Raw genomic sequence first — 14,694 nt, forward strand, 5'->3', positions numbered from 1 at the left:
CTGGCTAATGTTTAAAAGAAGCTGGAAGTTCATCTTTAACTTAATGATTCTAAGTCTTGTTCTTCAACATCTTATCTATTTCATGTCTCCTCCAAGCATTTGGGAAGTTCAATTTTTCCACTAGAAGTCAATAAGATGTTTGCATATTTATTTTTGTTTTGGCTTCTGGGCTTCTGTAAATGCATAAAATAAAAGTATTGATTTTCATTCTTCTTTCCCTACAGTGTTCTTCTCCTTTTCTTTATTCTCTAAAATATCTTTTTAATTATTTAATTATCTATTTATTTATTTATTGCAAGTGTAACTTTCTTATATTGCTTTTTATTTTAGTTATAAGCACATAACAAAATGAAAAATGGGTCAGAGTAAATCTTCTTCAAATAGACAAAAATATATCTATGAAGATATAAAGTTAATTTTTGAAAAATAGTTTGCTTCACTTTCAGAAGTGCAACATTTTTAAGATTTCTTCTAAAAGAGAAGCCAATCTTTGTAGGACACACAAAGGTTTGCTAAATGTGACAAAACCTAATAAAGATCCAGCAATAAAAGTACTATACTTGGTTATATTCTACAGCTACAGTTGACAGACCAGAATGAATCAAAGGATGGCAAATTTTGCAAGTGATAATGATTGGAATTTGTCTGTAGCTCCAAGTAAGGCACACAGGGGAGAAACAAATCTCTTCTGTATAGAACCAGAGCACTGAGGAAGAGGCTAAATATATAAAGACTCTGAGACAGCTACTGAATTAATTAAGCTTATGGGAGGTGGAAATAGTATTGCCTTGATAACTCATGACTTCATGGATTTGAAGTAATATCTATCTGTCTGTCTATCTATCTGTCTATCCCTCTATTTGTTTAGGCCATTTGTGTCTGGTATACTGTTTTTTTCTGCTAGCTGTGCACATCTCTGTTTTTATTTAAAAAAAAAAAAAAAAAAAAAAGTTTATTTTGTTTTTTGCTGACATTTTATTTTCTTCAGAAAATTCCATCTTTCCCAAATGCACCACAGCTAATATTGATAGAACTGAGGAAACTGTATATTTTAAAGAGTTAAAGAGATTGACAGACAGACAGAGAGATATACACACATACATAAAAAAAAACATTCACCTAGATTACGAGTTTTGTGTTACGGTGCGGAACGGCTTTTAACGTTGACAAATTGGCCAGTAAGCTGGAATGGCCAGGAACGCATATTACGAGTCGTGTTGGTATAGCTATGCTGCAAGCATTTTAGCCTGTAACGCAACGTCCATTCTGCACTCACAAAATGATGTTTTTGTGTGGGATTTTCAAAGCGCCGGTATTACAGTTTGTGCGGTCTGGCTAAAATGCTTGTGTTACAGCCTATACCGACATGATCCATATCATGATCTGAGACCAGTAGTTATGGATTTTGCAAAACAAAAATGTTTCACAAAACTCATAACTAAACTGTTACAAAGTACACTAACACCCAAACACTACCTATTAACCCCTAAACCGTCACCTCCTTCTTTGCAAACACTATATTAAACCTATTAACCCCTAATCTGCCGCCCACCCACATCCCAACTATTAAAAAAAGCTATTAACCCCTAATATGCCACCCACCCACATCGCCAACAATATTTATGTATATTAACCCCCAACCGCTGCTCCCCAACATCACCGACACTAATAAAAGTTATTAACCCCTAACCCGCTGCTCCCTGACATCGCCAACACCTAAACAAACCTATTAACCTTTAAACCGCCAGCCCCCCACATCACCAAAACTATAATAAAGCATAAACCCCTATATATCCAGCCCCCCTCATCATAACTGCTTAACTAAACCTATTAACCCCTAGACCGCCGCCCCCCCCCCCACATCGCAAAACACTAAATTAAACTGTGAACTCCTAAACCTAACACATCCCTAACTTTAAATTAAAATGACAATATAACTTTCTTAAAATAAAAAAATACTAAGTTTAAACTATGAATTAACCTAACATAACTATTCTAATAAACTAAAAAAAAACTACCAATTAAAAAATCAAAATTACATATTTAAAAAAACCTAACACTATGAAAAAAATAAAAAAATCTAAAATTACAAAAATTAATAAACACTAAATTATGAAAAATAAAAAACACTAAGCTTATAAAAAATAATAAACTAAATTATCAAAAATAAAAACAATTACACCTAATCTAATAGCCCAATAAAAATAAAAAAGCCCCCTCAAAATAAAAACACCCCCTAACCTACAATAAACTACCAATAGCCCTTAAAGGGCATTCAGCTTTTTTACACTGCCCTTAAAAAAGACATCCAGCTCTTTTACAAGTGCCCATCCCTAATCAAAAAAAAAAAAAAAAACGAATACTAACCCCATAAAATCTACTTAAGGTTCCTAAATTCCGGACATCCATCTTCATCCAGGCTGCGACACCCTCTCTTGTTTTTTTTTTTTAGATTAGGGATGGGTACTTGTAAAAGAGCTGAATGCCCTTTTAAGGGAAGTGTAAAAGAGCTAAATGCCATTTTAAGGGCAATGCCCATACCATTGCCTTTTTTCCCCATAGACATCAGTGGGGTTGTGTTACTTATGGAGATTTTTCATTCCGCACTTCAGGTGTTAGTTTTTTTTCTAACACTCTCTCCCCATTAATGTCTATTGGGAAAGCGCGCACAAGGACGTCAAATCAGCCCTTGGGTTTTGTGCGGTATGAAGCTTAACACACCAGAATTTTGCAGCGTTATACAAATAAATTATATTAATAATAATATTAATACCAAAAATGATTGCATCTATTAACATGCAAACTCAGCATCTGCATAAAACTTATGGATATTCAATGTATTTCATTCAAATTAGATAACAATTGGTTTTTAAGTGGTGAAGGCTAGTGAGTAAGACAAATTAAAAAATAACAAATAAACCTACCTTATTATATAAAAATATCTCAATGCAAAACATTAGTGGAATTTACACAGTGTGAAGATGAAAATGAACTTTCTTGGACTTAAAGAGATACTGAACCCACTTTTTTCTTTCATTATTTAGATAGAGCATGCAATTTTAAGCAACTTTCTCATTTACTCCTATTATCAAATTTTCTTCATTCTCTTGGTATCTGTATTTGAAAAAGCAGGAATGTAAGCTTACGAGCCGGCCCACAATTGGTTCAGAACCTGGGTAGCGCTAGCTGATTGGTGGCTACATTAAGACACCAATCAGCAACATTCTTGATTTTTCAAATAAAGATATCAAGAGAACGAAGAAAAATTGATAAAAGGAGTAACTTAGAAAGTTGCATAAAATTGCATGCTCTATCTGAATCATGAAAAAAAATTGGGTTTAGTATCCCTTTAACAGAATGTAGGGTGGTGGAAAAAAAAGAGAAAATCACATCAAAACTGACTGTAAATATTTTTAGATTATAAAGAGGCATCAGTGATCAAAGTGTGTTTTTCATCTGTGATCAACAAAAACAGATTTTGATGACAGAATCAAATTCAGACCATGATGTAATGTCAGCACATGGCAGGGCATGGCTAATATACAAAGGTGCATTCATATAACTATCATAGAAAAATAGAGATGTGATCCACAGGTAAAAATTAAAATTGATCCTTTATTCTAAATAGTTTAAAAGCCTGTTAAGTCAGATACTACAAACAAGTAACACGCCCTCAACCTGTGCGGGTTCTGGTGCTTGAGCCGTAATCATCCTATAATTTTATATTCATAAAATCCGCTGTTTAATTTATTTGTATATAAATAAAACATGTTGAATTGTAGTTGTATGTCCCTTAGGATAAACATAAACGTCACTTCAGCACAGAGCTGAATTTAAAGGACATTAAACAATGATATATTGATGTAATTGTATACACAGCAAAAAATAGCCTGAGAGTAATACACAAATGTATTTAAAAAAAACTATATTAATTGTTATGTGTAAAGTTTTAAGATGTATAAAAATTGCTTTAGTTTCTATAAAGAAATGGTGCCATGTTGAAACCTAGGTGTCCCTTTATCTTCTGCTGAGGACAATTGGGGACAGGAATAAAACAGACAATAAAGTATCCAAACACCACTGAATTGTGGAAACAATAACTGTTTGGAATATGTTAAATGAACTATCTTACGGGTTTCCCCCTTAGCTATTGTTTCCACAGTTTATTCCTTGTTTAATATCGTCCATAATTGGCCTTAGCAAAAGAGATTAGGTTAGGGGAAACCGAGATTTCAACATGTTGAAGTCCATTCATTTTTTTATTGTTCAGGGTATGGTGGAAACCAGTGAATAGTAAAATAAATAATAATACATTCATCTTGATAAAACAAAGTTGCATAATGTATTATAAATTGGACACACTGTGTAATATTTTCAAAGTTATCAGATCAGGTTGACATGTTTATTCACCAAATACTTATGTATATACTATGAATATTAAAGGAACATTCCAGCCAAAATTGGAAACCACATGGATGCATTAAAGTTTTGAATAGAAGCATTTTTGTATCATACATGTATTAGAAAAAATGCTTCTAATAAAAGCTATAGCTGTTTAATAATTTTATTTATATATGTACCGTGCACCAGCATTTTAAACACAGCACTTGCTCAGAGAGCTTAAGGTGCTTTTAACATCTGGTAATGACCCAATTTGTTTAATTGCTGACATGATACAAGTCCCACTGGTGCTCTGTGCAGCTGCAGTATTTAAAACACTGGTTTACTGAGAATATCTAGCTATGGTTCACATGCACATGAAGAGAAAAATGTTAACACTAAAACAGTGATAACTTTTACTAGAAGCTTTTTTTGCCAATACATGTATTTTGCAAATGGTTCTGTTCAATGATATAATTCATCTATGTGCAATTAAATTTTGACCGGAATGTCCCTTTAAGGTAAACATTTTTTCGCAACCTCTGAGAGCTTAATTGGATTTCACGTGGTACATATGGAACAGCTCACGTTTGCTAATAGATACATTTAACTACTTGTAAAGGCACAAATGGAAGCAAAAGTTACACAGTTGTTTATACATTTTCTTCCGGTTATGCATCTATTATGTTAGTTATGTTTCCCTCCGTCTCATGATAAGAGTTTCATGAGCAGTATAAAATAATTATTATTCCACGGGTTCCCCTAACAAGGCTAACATACCATGGTGATCCTCTTCCATATTTAACACCTGTAGAAATGTACGTATTCAATCACAGACAGAATACATGCATCAAGCGCTTTATGGCAGGCTGAGAAAATATCTGCTTTTCCAGAGATTGTGAATCAAGGTAACAGCAGTATTTTGAAAGCCAAAAAGCACATTGCTAGCAGCTCGAATGCCAAGGGTACCATCCATCCTCTGGTGTCTGCAAGACGATTATAGAATTTGGAGTGATTTGTATTAACTTCAGCTTATATCCAGCCACATAACAGCACAATTTTTTTTTTTTAAAGGCTTGTTTATAACATCTTGAACTTAAGTTTTATAGACTTCAAAACATTTGGCATGTATACTTAACAATCCAAATGCATGAGGTGGGGAGGGTGTTTGATTCCCAAATATTATATTTATTTCATGTTGTAAATTCTAGTTGACAATCTACAGACGAAGATTTTATAAACCCGTATTGCAAAAATGTTGACTATTTTCAGCTCATAGAGAATGTGCTTAAGTTCTGTATAAAACATCTTTGAAACATAGAACAAACAGAAATTATATTTATTACGTTACTAAGGAACAAAGTAAAGACTGAATTGAAAGATGGATGATGTACAATGCTAAGTGTCTTGTGTTTTCTGTATTGTTTTCTGCCTTCTGAATGTCTAACAAAAAAAAAGGTAAATTTTGATGAATCAGTGCCCCGTTTTTAATAATCCTATTAAAAACAAGAGCACTTTAATTAATCAAAATTGACATTTCAGTCATTTTCTTCAAAAACGTACCTTTTAATCCTGACAGCCGCTGCAGCGCTTCCTCCGTCCGTCGCAAGCCCTCTTCGCGGTTCCAAAATTATGAATCCAACTGCCTCCAATCACGGCGTTGCCTCAGGCCATGATTCCCCTGGGGGGGGAGCCGTGATTGGAGAAAGCCGGATTCGTAATTTCTGATGTATGAAGAGGCTTCCGACGGCCGGGGGAATTGCTGGAGCGGCTGTCAGGATTAAAAGGTAAGTTTTTGAAGAAAACAAATGAAATGTTATTTTTTATGAATTAAAGTACCCTAGTTTTTAATAGGATTATTAAAAACCGGGCACCAATTCATCTAAATTGACCTTCACTTTAAATATAGTGTTGGAGATATGTATGTTATAGTGATATTATTCATGAACAAACACTAGTCTGTGTTGTGAATTTGTAGATTACAATTCTTTGAAATATGTATGACCTTATTTTATCAAATAGTAATAGGTTGTAATTAAATATTATCTATGTATGTGTCACTTTAGTATAGAAATTCCCAAACCCAAAAATTCTAATGAGTAAACACCCGTACAATCACTGATTGACTGTGATGCATTTGCTTACATTACAACCATAGAAGATCTTTTGGCCTTCCTTGGGTCTTGTCCGTGCGGTGCTGCCATATCCCCCTAGGCCCATTGGCAAGGAGTCCACATCTGGTGTCCCTCATCACCATTAGGGAGACTTTCCTCAGGGTCATAATACAAATATACAAAGAGAGAGAAATGCTCAACCAGAATGATTGCTTGGAGCTGCCATGTTCTTCATTCAGAAGCACATTGTCTGGTATTTTGGGTTTGGACCGTACTACTTAGATGGGATCAGACTGATATACTTCAGGAAAGTTCTTCTCTTTGAAAGGCATAATTGGGCTATAGTGGCTGCTTCCTGGTGTGGAGTGATTAGTATTGAGCTTGAATATGAATTCAACTTACGTAGATCTTATCCTGAAATAAGAGTTATTTTTAACTACATGCTCTTCATCATCCATTTCATGGTTGTTAGTATCCACAAAAAACAGCCATGTCTAAATTTTAAGGGACATTGTACACTAGATTTTTCTTTGCATAAATGTTTTGTATGTGATCCATTTATATAGCCGATCTAGTATTGTTTTTGTAATTTGCTACTTTTTAACATTGTGCTGATTTTCAGACTCCTAACCAAGGCCCACATTTTTTAAAGTATACTGAAGTCTACAGATTCCTGCTTTCTTCAGTTTGTTTAATGTGTTTTTTCATATGCAGGGGAGGGGGGGGGGTTTCGGCTCTTCCTGCTTTCTTAGCCCCTTTCAGTGGGTGTCCCAGCCTAACCTCATCAACAGTTTGAAAATGTTTTATACTGGATTTTTATATCAATATCTGTGCATATTCTTCTTTACAGTAGTGCATTTTACATGCAGCTATATGAAATTGGTGTATACTGTCCTTTTAAGTTTCATGTGACTTTTGTACTTCCCCAGAAGAAGTGTACTCTATTCCAGGTGCAGTGTCTGCACCATCTTTGTAAAGCTTCTCTACAATTTTCAGGTAGGATTCAAATACGAGACCACTGATATTAAACTAGTACTTTAAGTTGCAGAATTTTATAATAGTGAATTGTCATCCCTTATGCAAAATGGTATACTAACAAGGAGCTGCACATCCAGGAATAAATGTGCCGTGTATGTTTTTAACATAAGTAAAGTATGAATGGGATACAAACCAAATGCTGTTTTTGGATAGAACACAAACCTGCTGTTCCTGAATAATAAAAAGGAAACAATTACTTTGGGACTACTTCATTTAACTGATTTTTTGAAGTGCCATAAATCAGTAGCACTTGGAAACAGTAAGTAAGCAGATGTGCCAAATTAGTATGTGAAATTAAAGTCAGGTAATCAGAAAATCAAGGCAGGGAGCCGATATCAGTGTTGTGCAAACAAAATGAAGCAGGCACACTTCAAGACAAATAAGCACTGACACAGAAAAGGGAGGGATGGCACCAAAACTCAGAACATATAGAATGACGCAAAATCTATATGTGCAGCAGAACAAAAGATCACAATAGATGCAAACTCACTAAGCTGGAATCATTTCATTTGTCTCAAGTCAGATGAAGATAAGAACAACAAGCATACAGCAGGAGCAAATAGCTCAATTTGCCATAAAAAAATGAGATCTGATCTCTGAAGGAGTTATCGGGGCAGATTTAACAATGTGCTGACGGACATGAGCCGCTGTAGCATCCGCTGTCAGCATTTATCACTGCACAAGCATTTCTAGTGAAATGCTTGTGCAATGCCTTCCCTTGCACATTTGCGGCCAATCGGCTGCTAGCAGAGGGTGTCAATCAACCCGATCATATCCGATTGGGCTGATTGCTGTCCACCGCCTCAGAGGTGGCAGACGAGTTAATGAGCAGCGGTCTTAAGACTGTTGCTTCCTAACTCCTGTTTCCGGGGATCCTGAAGGCTCGCGCGGAAACAGATGCATTAAGATACATAAGGGGCATGATAAATCAGCCCCATCATCTGCAAAAACATGTATAGACATTCCGTCTAGCATAGAAAGGATCAATATGAATGTTATCTGGATGTTTTTTTGTTTTTTTTTATGATTTCCTGATTGGACAGTGTAAATTGGTGTGTACAATAAGTTTAGCTTTCTGCATTGGACATGACAATGTTATGCTAACTCATTGTTATATATATTCTGGCGGTTTTATTTTTGCTTGTCTCATTTAGGGCATTGAGTACTTGGTTGGTTTGGTGCTGTTTTCCTCTATTGGTGATCCTCTGAAAAATAATATATGAAAAATATATTCTTATTACTTAAAGAGTACTTACATTCAGCTCTCCATTATAATGACTGTATACCTTTGTTCTGCCATTGCGATTCACTTGTTGTATAGTGAGCAGCTGCACTATGATAGCGAGATCATTCAAACCACTGTAACATTGTTTTTTTAAAAAAATAGGCAAACACAGATACAGTGGGGCAAAAAAGTATTTAGTCAGCCACCATTTGTGCAAGTTCTCCCACTTAAGAAGAGGAGAGAGGCCTGTAATTTTCATCATAGGTATACCTCAACTATGAGAGACAAAATGTGGAAACAAATCCAGACAATCACATTATGGTGGAAAATAAGTATTTGGTCAATATCAAAAGTTCATCTCAATACTTTGTTATATATCCTTTGTTGGCAATGACAGAGGTCAAACGTTTTCTGTAAGTCTTCACAAGGTTGTCACACACTGTTGCTGGTATGTTGGCCCATTCCTGCATGCAGATCTCCTCTAGAGCAGTGATGTTTTGGGGCTGTCGCTGGGCAACACAGACTTTCAACTCCCTCCAAAGGTTTTCTATGGGGTTGAGATCTGGAGACTGGCTAGGCCACTCCAGGACCTTGAAATGCTTCTTACGAAGCCACTCCTTCATTTCATGGGTGGTGTGTTTGGGATCATTGTCATGCTGAAAGACTCAGCCACATTTCATCTTCAATGCCCTTGCTGATGGAAGGAGGTTTGCACTCAAAATCTCACGATACATGGCCCCATTTATTCTTTCATGTACACGGATAATTTTTCCTGTTCCCTTTGCAGAGAAACAGTCCCAAAGCATGATGTTGCCACCCCCATGCCACCCCCATGCTTCACAGTAGGTATGGTGTTCTTTGGTTGCAACTCAGCATTCTCTCTCCTCCAAACATGTGTTTCTACCAAACAGTTCTACTTTGGTTTCATCTGATCATATGGCATTCTCCCAATCCGCTTCTGGATCATCCAAATGCTCTCTAGCATACTTCAGACGGGCCTGGACATGTACTGGCTTAAGCAGGGGGACATGTCTGGCACTGCAGGATCTGAGTCCCTGGCAGCATAGTGTGTTACTTATGGTAGCCAGCTCTCTGCAGGTCCCCCCGAGTGGTTCTGGGATGTTTGCTCACCATTCTTGTGATCATTTTGACCCCACGGGGTGAGATCTTGCGTGGAGCCCCAGATCAAGGGAAATTATCAGTGGTCTTGTATGTCTTCCATTTTCTAATTATTGCTCCCACAGTTGATTTCTTCACACCAAGCTGCTTGCCTATTGCAGATTCAGTCTTCCCAGCCTAGTGCAGGTCTACAATTTTGTTTCTAGCGTCCTTCAACAGCTCTTTGGTCTTCACCATAGTGGAGTTTGGAGTGTGACTGTTTAAGGTTGTGGACAGGTGTATTTTATACTGATAACAAGTTCAAACAGGTGCCATTAATACAGGTAATGAGTGGAGGACAGATGAGCCTCTAAAAGAAGAAGATACAGGTCTGAGAGAGCCAGAAATCTTGCTTGTTTGTAGGTGACCAAATACTTATTTTCCACCATAATATGCAAATAAATTCTTTCCAAATCAGATAATGTGATTGTCTGGATTTGTTTCCACATTTTGTCTCTCATAGTTGAGGTATACCTTTGATGAAAATTACAGGCCTCTCTCATCTTCTTAAGTGGGAGAACTTGCACAATTGGTGGCTGACTAAATACTTTTTTGCCCCACTGTAAGTGCATAATGATTTGACACATGCAGCACTTCTTTATATGTGTTCATTATTATGGCAGCACTGATTTTACGCATTATTTTTGCCCATTCATTTCCATACGTTTCTCTTTATCTACAATGACATACTTTATATTTGATAAATATATATTTTATATGTATTTATTTATATTATATACAACAGGTATGTATGTCTATCACAATATAAACAGTGGGTCGCTATCCTGTCAGCATTGTGATCCACTGTTTATAATGCAGAGGAAATGTTATACTATGCGCATGTCTATGCTAAACTGTGAGCGCGCTCAGAACAGGGCTGTTAGAGAAAAAAAGTATGAAATTCAGTGGGAGAGCAACCAAATCACACAATCTTTTTAAAGGTATGCAGTTATAGCAAACGCAATGGCAAGATATGTAGGTAGTGTGCGGCCCACGTGAGTTGCACTTGTATGGAAAATGTTGTGCGACTCAAATTAGTTTGACACCCCTGCTTTAAAGGGACATGTAATCCAAATTTTTTTTTTCATTATTTAATTAGAGCATGCAAGTTTTAACCCCTTAGCGGAATCATTTCCACCACTGTGCTGAGCTGTTTTGCAGTTTAAAGGGACACTGTACCCAAATTTTTTCTTTCATGATTCAGATTGAGCATGAAATTTTAAGCAACTTTCTAATTTACTCCTATTATCAAATTTTCTTCATTCTCTTGGTATCTTTATTTGAAATGCAAGAATGTAAGTTTAGATGCCGGCCCATTTTTGGTGAACAACCTGGGTTGTCCTTGCTGATTGGTGGATAAATTCATCCACCAATAAAAAAGTGCTGTCCAGAGTACTGAAACCAAAAAAAAGCTTAGATGCCTTCTTTTTCAAATAATGATAGCAAGAGAACAAAGAAAATTGATAATAGGAGTAAATTAGAAAGTTGCTTAAAATTGCATGCTCTTTCTGAATTACAAAGGAAAAAAATTGGGTTCAGTGTCCCTTTAAGATGCTGCTCACATTTAAGCCCTATTGGAGAAACCCACATATATTGGTCTAGATTAAAAATTGCACGCTAACTAATGTGCGTGAGCGATATCAGGTTTTTGCGCACTGGAAATAGCATGCGTATAATATAGATTATTTATACACACATTGGAGTCCTTTCCAGCCAAACACATTGCCATATGCCATATACCTTTTTGACCCTTTTTAAAACATTTGTTTTAGATATGTGACTTTTGTTAAGTCATTGGGCTATTTTTCATGTAATTGGACTTTGTCACTATGCAATTTATTTATTTATTATTTCTGAGATTATTAGACTCAAAGTGAAGAAAGTACATTTGAAAATAATACAGTAATCAAAATAGGGCACACTCTGTATATGTAAAATAATCATTCACTTGCTGCTTGTTAGAACAAAAAGTACGTATATAATAATTTGTAGAATGCAGCATTTATGAATGTGCAATATCAATTTAACATTTTTTTTATATATTTTTTTATTTTAGAAATAACCTGTTTAATGAGGTTGTACAGATGAACTTTGAGATTACCAGTTTCAGCAGTCTGTCTGGAACACAGCCTATCTCATGGCAGGTTGAGTATCCTGGGAAAAGCACAACTGACATTATCCTATCAGAAATCTTCATCAGCCAGAAAGACCTTGTTGGAATTGTGCCTCTATCCATGGTAAGAATATACATTTGGTCTAAAAGAATGATTTTTTTTATATAACTGCTAATCTAAAATTGGACAACTACTGAAGATGGTTTGTCAGGAAAGTATGAGCGAATTGGACACAAAAAAAATGTGTGCAATGATTATTGTTATATTATCAGCATGACTATAAGGCAGACTAGTGACAAGTTACACAGAGATATCAGAATCACCAGACAGTCTAAGAAATAGTTACAGACTTGGGAAAAGGTCATCAACACTTGCAGCAAGCTAAAATAGTGTGTAGCTTGATAACCAAATAAAACTGAGTTATGTTACTAATGGTGCAGTTCCTGAACGCTATAAAACTGTGAAAATGTGTATTACTGGCAGCCAGAACTCAGCCACAGTGAAAACAGAGTAATGCTAGCACATGATAGCAGATGTAAGTAAGTAATCTTGTAAGTTATTATTATTATTTTATTTAGCACTGGGTAAATGATTAGGGGTACACATTGATACCAATTCATAGTAACAAAATACAGATACTTAAAACTGGCTAAATAAAGAAAGTGAATAAAAGAAGATGGTACTACTCCAAAGAGCTTACACTCTACTGGTTGAAGAGTTGAGACATAGGGGCATATTTATCAAGCTCCGAATGGAGCTTGATGCCCCGTGTTTCTGGCGAGCCTGCAGGCTCGCCAGAAACAGCAGTTATGAAGCAGCGGACAGACATCACCGGAAATCAACCCGATCGAGTACGATCGGGTTGATTGACACCCCCTGCTGGCCGCGAGTCTGCAGGGGGCGGCGTTGCACCAGCAGCTCTTGTGAGCTGCTGGTTCAATGCTGAATACGGCGAGCGTATTGCTCGCCGTATTCAGCGAGGTCTTTCGGACCTGATCCGCACTGTCGGATCAGGTCCGACAGACCTTGATAACTATGGGCCATAGGCCCCAAAATCTCACCAGGGGGCACTCTTTAATAAATACTGCAGCCAATGCAAATCGTAGTAGTCTGTTCTCAGCGTACAGTAAATTACTGCTCTGTTTTCATATGCATGTGTTTTTCAATGAAGGTAATACGTGGTTTGGGTATTATGACAAAATCTCACCATTATTTGTTAAATAAAACATAAAAATGATTTGTAGGGGAAAAATGTTTAGATAAACTGACAGATAATATTTAGGTACAACATGGAACGCCCCTGTTTAGCCCATAAGCAGGGAATCTCATTTTACATTGAGAAACACAAAAACTTTTGGGTAGATTACGAGTCTTGCGTTATGAGGGGTGCGGTGCTAAAGTGCAGTTTATTCTCACCACTCCCTTCCCTGCAGCACTGGTATTATGGTTTTGGTTTTTATAAACCCGGCGTTAAAAGGCAAGAAGTGAGCGTAAAGCAAGTGAGCTGGTTGTACATGCTCGTGCACGAGTTCCCCATAGACATCAATGGGGAGAGCCGGCTGAGAAAAAGTCTAATACCTGTAATAAAGCAGCGTAAAGCTCCATAAGGCAGCCACATTGATTCCTATGGGGAACTAAAGTTATGTTTACACCTAACACCCTAACATGAACCCCGAGTCTAAACACCCCTAATCTTACACTTATTAACCCCTAATCTGCCGCCCCCGACATCGCAAACACCTGCATTATACTTATTAATACCTAATCTGCCGCTTCGGACATCTCCGCCACCTACATTATACTTATGAACCGCTAATCTGCTGCCCCCAACATCGCCGACACCTACATTATAATCTCCCTCCCCAATGTCGCCGCAACCTACCTACATTTATTGACCCCTAATCTGCCGCCCCCAGCGTCGCCGCCACTATTCTAAATTTATTAACCTCAAACCTAAGTCTAACCCTAACCCCAACACCCCCTAAATTAAATATAATTTAATTAAATCTAAATAAAATTATTATCATTAACTAAATTATTCCTATTTAAAAATAAATTTTTATAGGGCTTTTAGATTAGGTGTAATTAGTTTAAATATCTTATTTTCTGTAATTTAGTGTGTTTTTTTTAATTTAGCTATTTGTATTTAATTTATTTAATTGTATTTAATTTATGTAAGTTATTTAATTGTAGTGTAGTGTTAGGTGTTAATGTAACTTAGGTTAGGTTTTATTTTACAGGTAAATTTGTATTTATTTTAGCTAGGTAGTTAATAACTATTTAGTAACTATTCTACCTAGTTAAAATAAATACAAATTTGCCTGTAAAATAAAAATAAACCCTAAGCTAGCTACAATGTAACTATTAGTTATATTGTAGGTAGTTTAGGGTTTATTTTACAGGTAAGTATTTAGTTTTAAATAGGAATAATTTAGGTAATGATAGGAATTGTATTTATATATACTTTAATTATATTTAAAGGGACATAATAATCATATGCTAAATCACTTGAAACTGATGCAGTATAACTGTAAAAAGCTGACAGGAAAATATCACCTGAGCATCTCTATGTAAAAAAGGAAGATATTTTACCTCACAATCTCCTCAGCTCAGCAGAGTAAGTTCTGTGTAAAAAGTTATACTCAACTGCTCCCAGCTGCAGGTA

At 36.1% G+C, this 14,694-nt stretch overlaps 1 protein-coding gene across 1 annotated transcript in view; it reads left to right on the forward strand.

Moving 5' to 3' along the window:
- TMEM132C (transmembrane protein 132C) overlaps nucleotides 1-14,694 on the forward strand; it is a 563,570-nt gene that overhangs the window by 294,053 nt on the left and 254,823 nt on the right. Inside the window, exon 5 of the mRNA XM_053699778.1 lies at nucleotides 11,972-12,152. Within this exon, the coding sequence (XP_053555753.1) occupies nucleotides 11,972-12,152 (181 nt within the window). The remainder of the gene's footprint in view (nucleotides 1-11,971; nucleotides 12,153-14,694) is intronic.

This window comes from Bombina bombina, chromosome 2, assembly GCF_027579735.1.
Source record: "Bombina bombina isolate aBomBom1 chromosome 2, aBomBom1.pri, whole genome shotgun sequence".
NCBI lineage: Eukaryota > Metazoa > Chordata > Amphibia > Anura > Bombinatoridae > Bombina > Bombina bombina.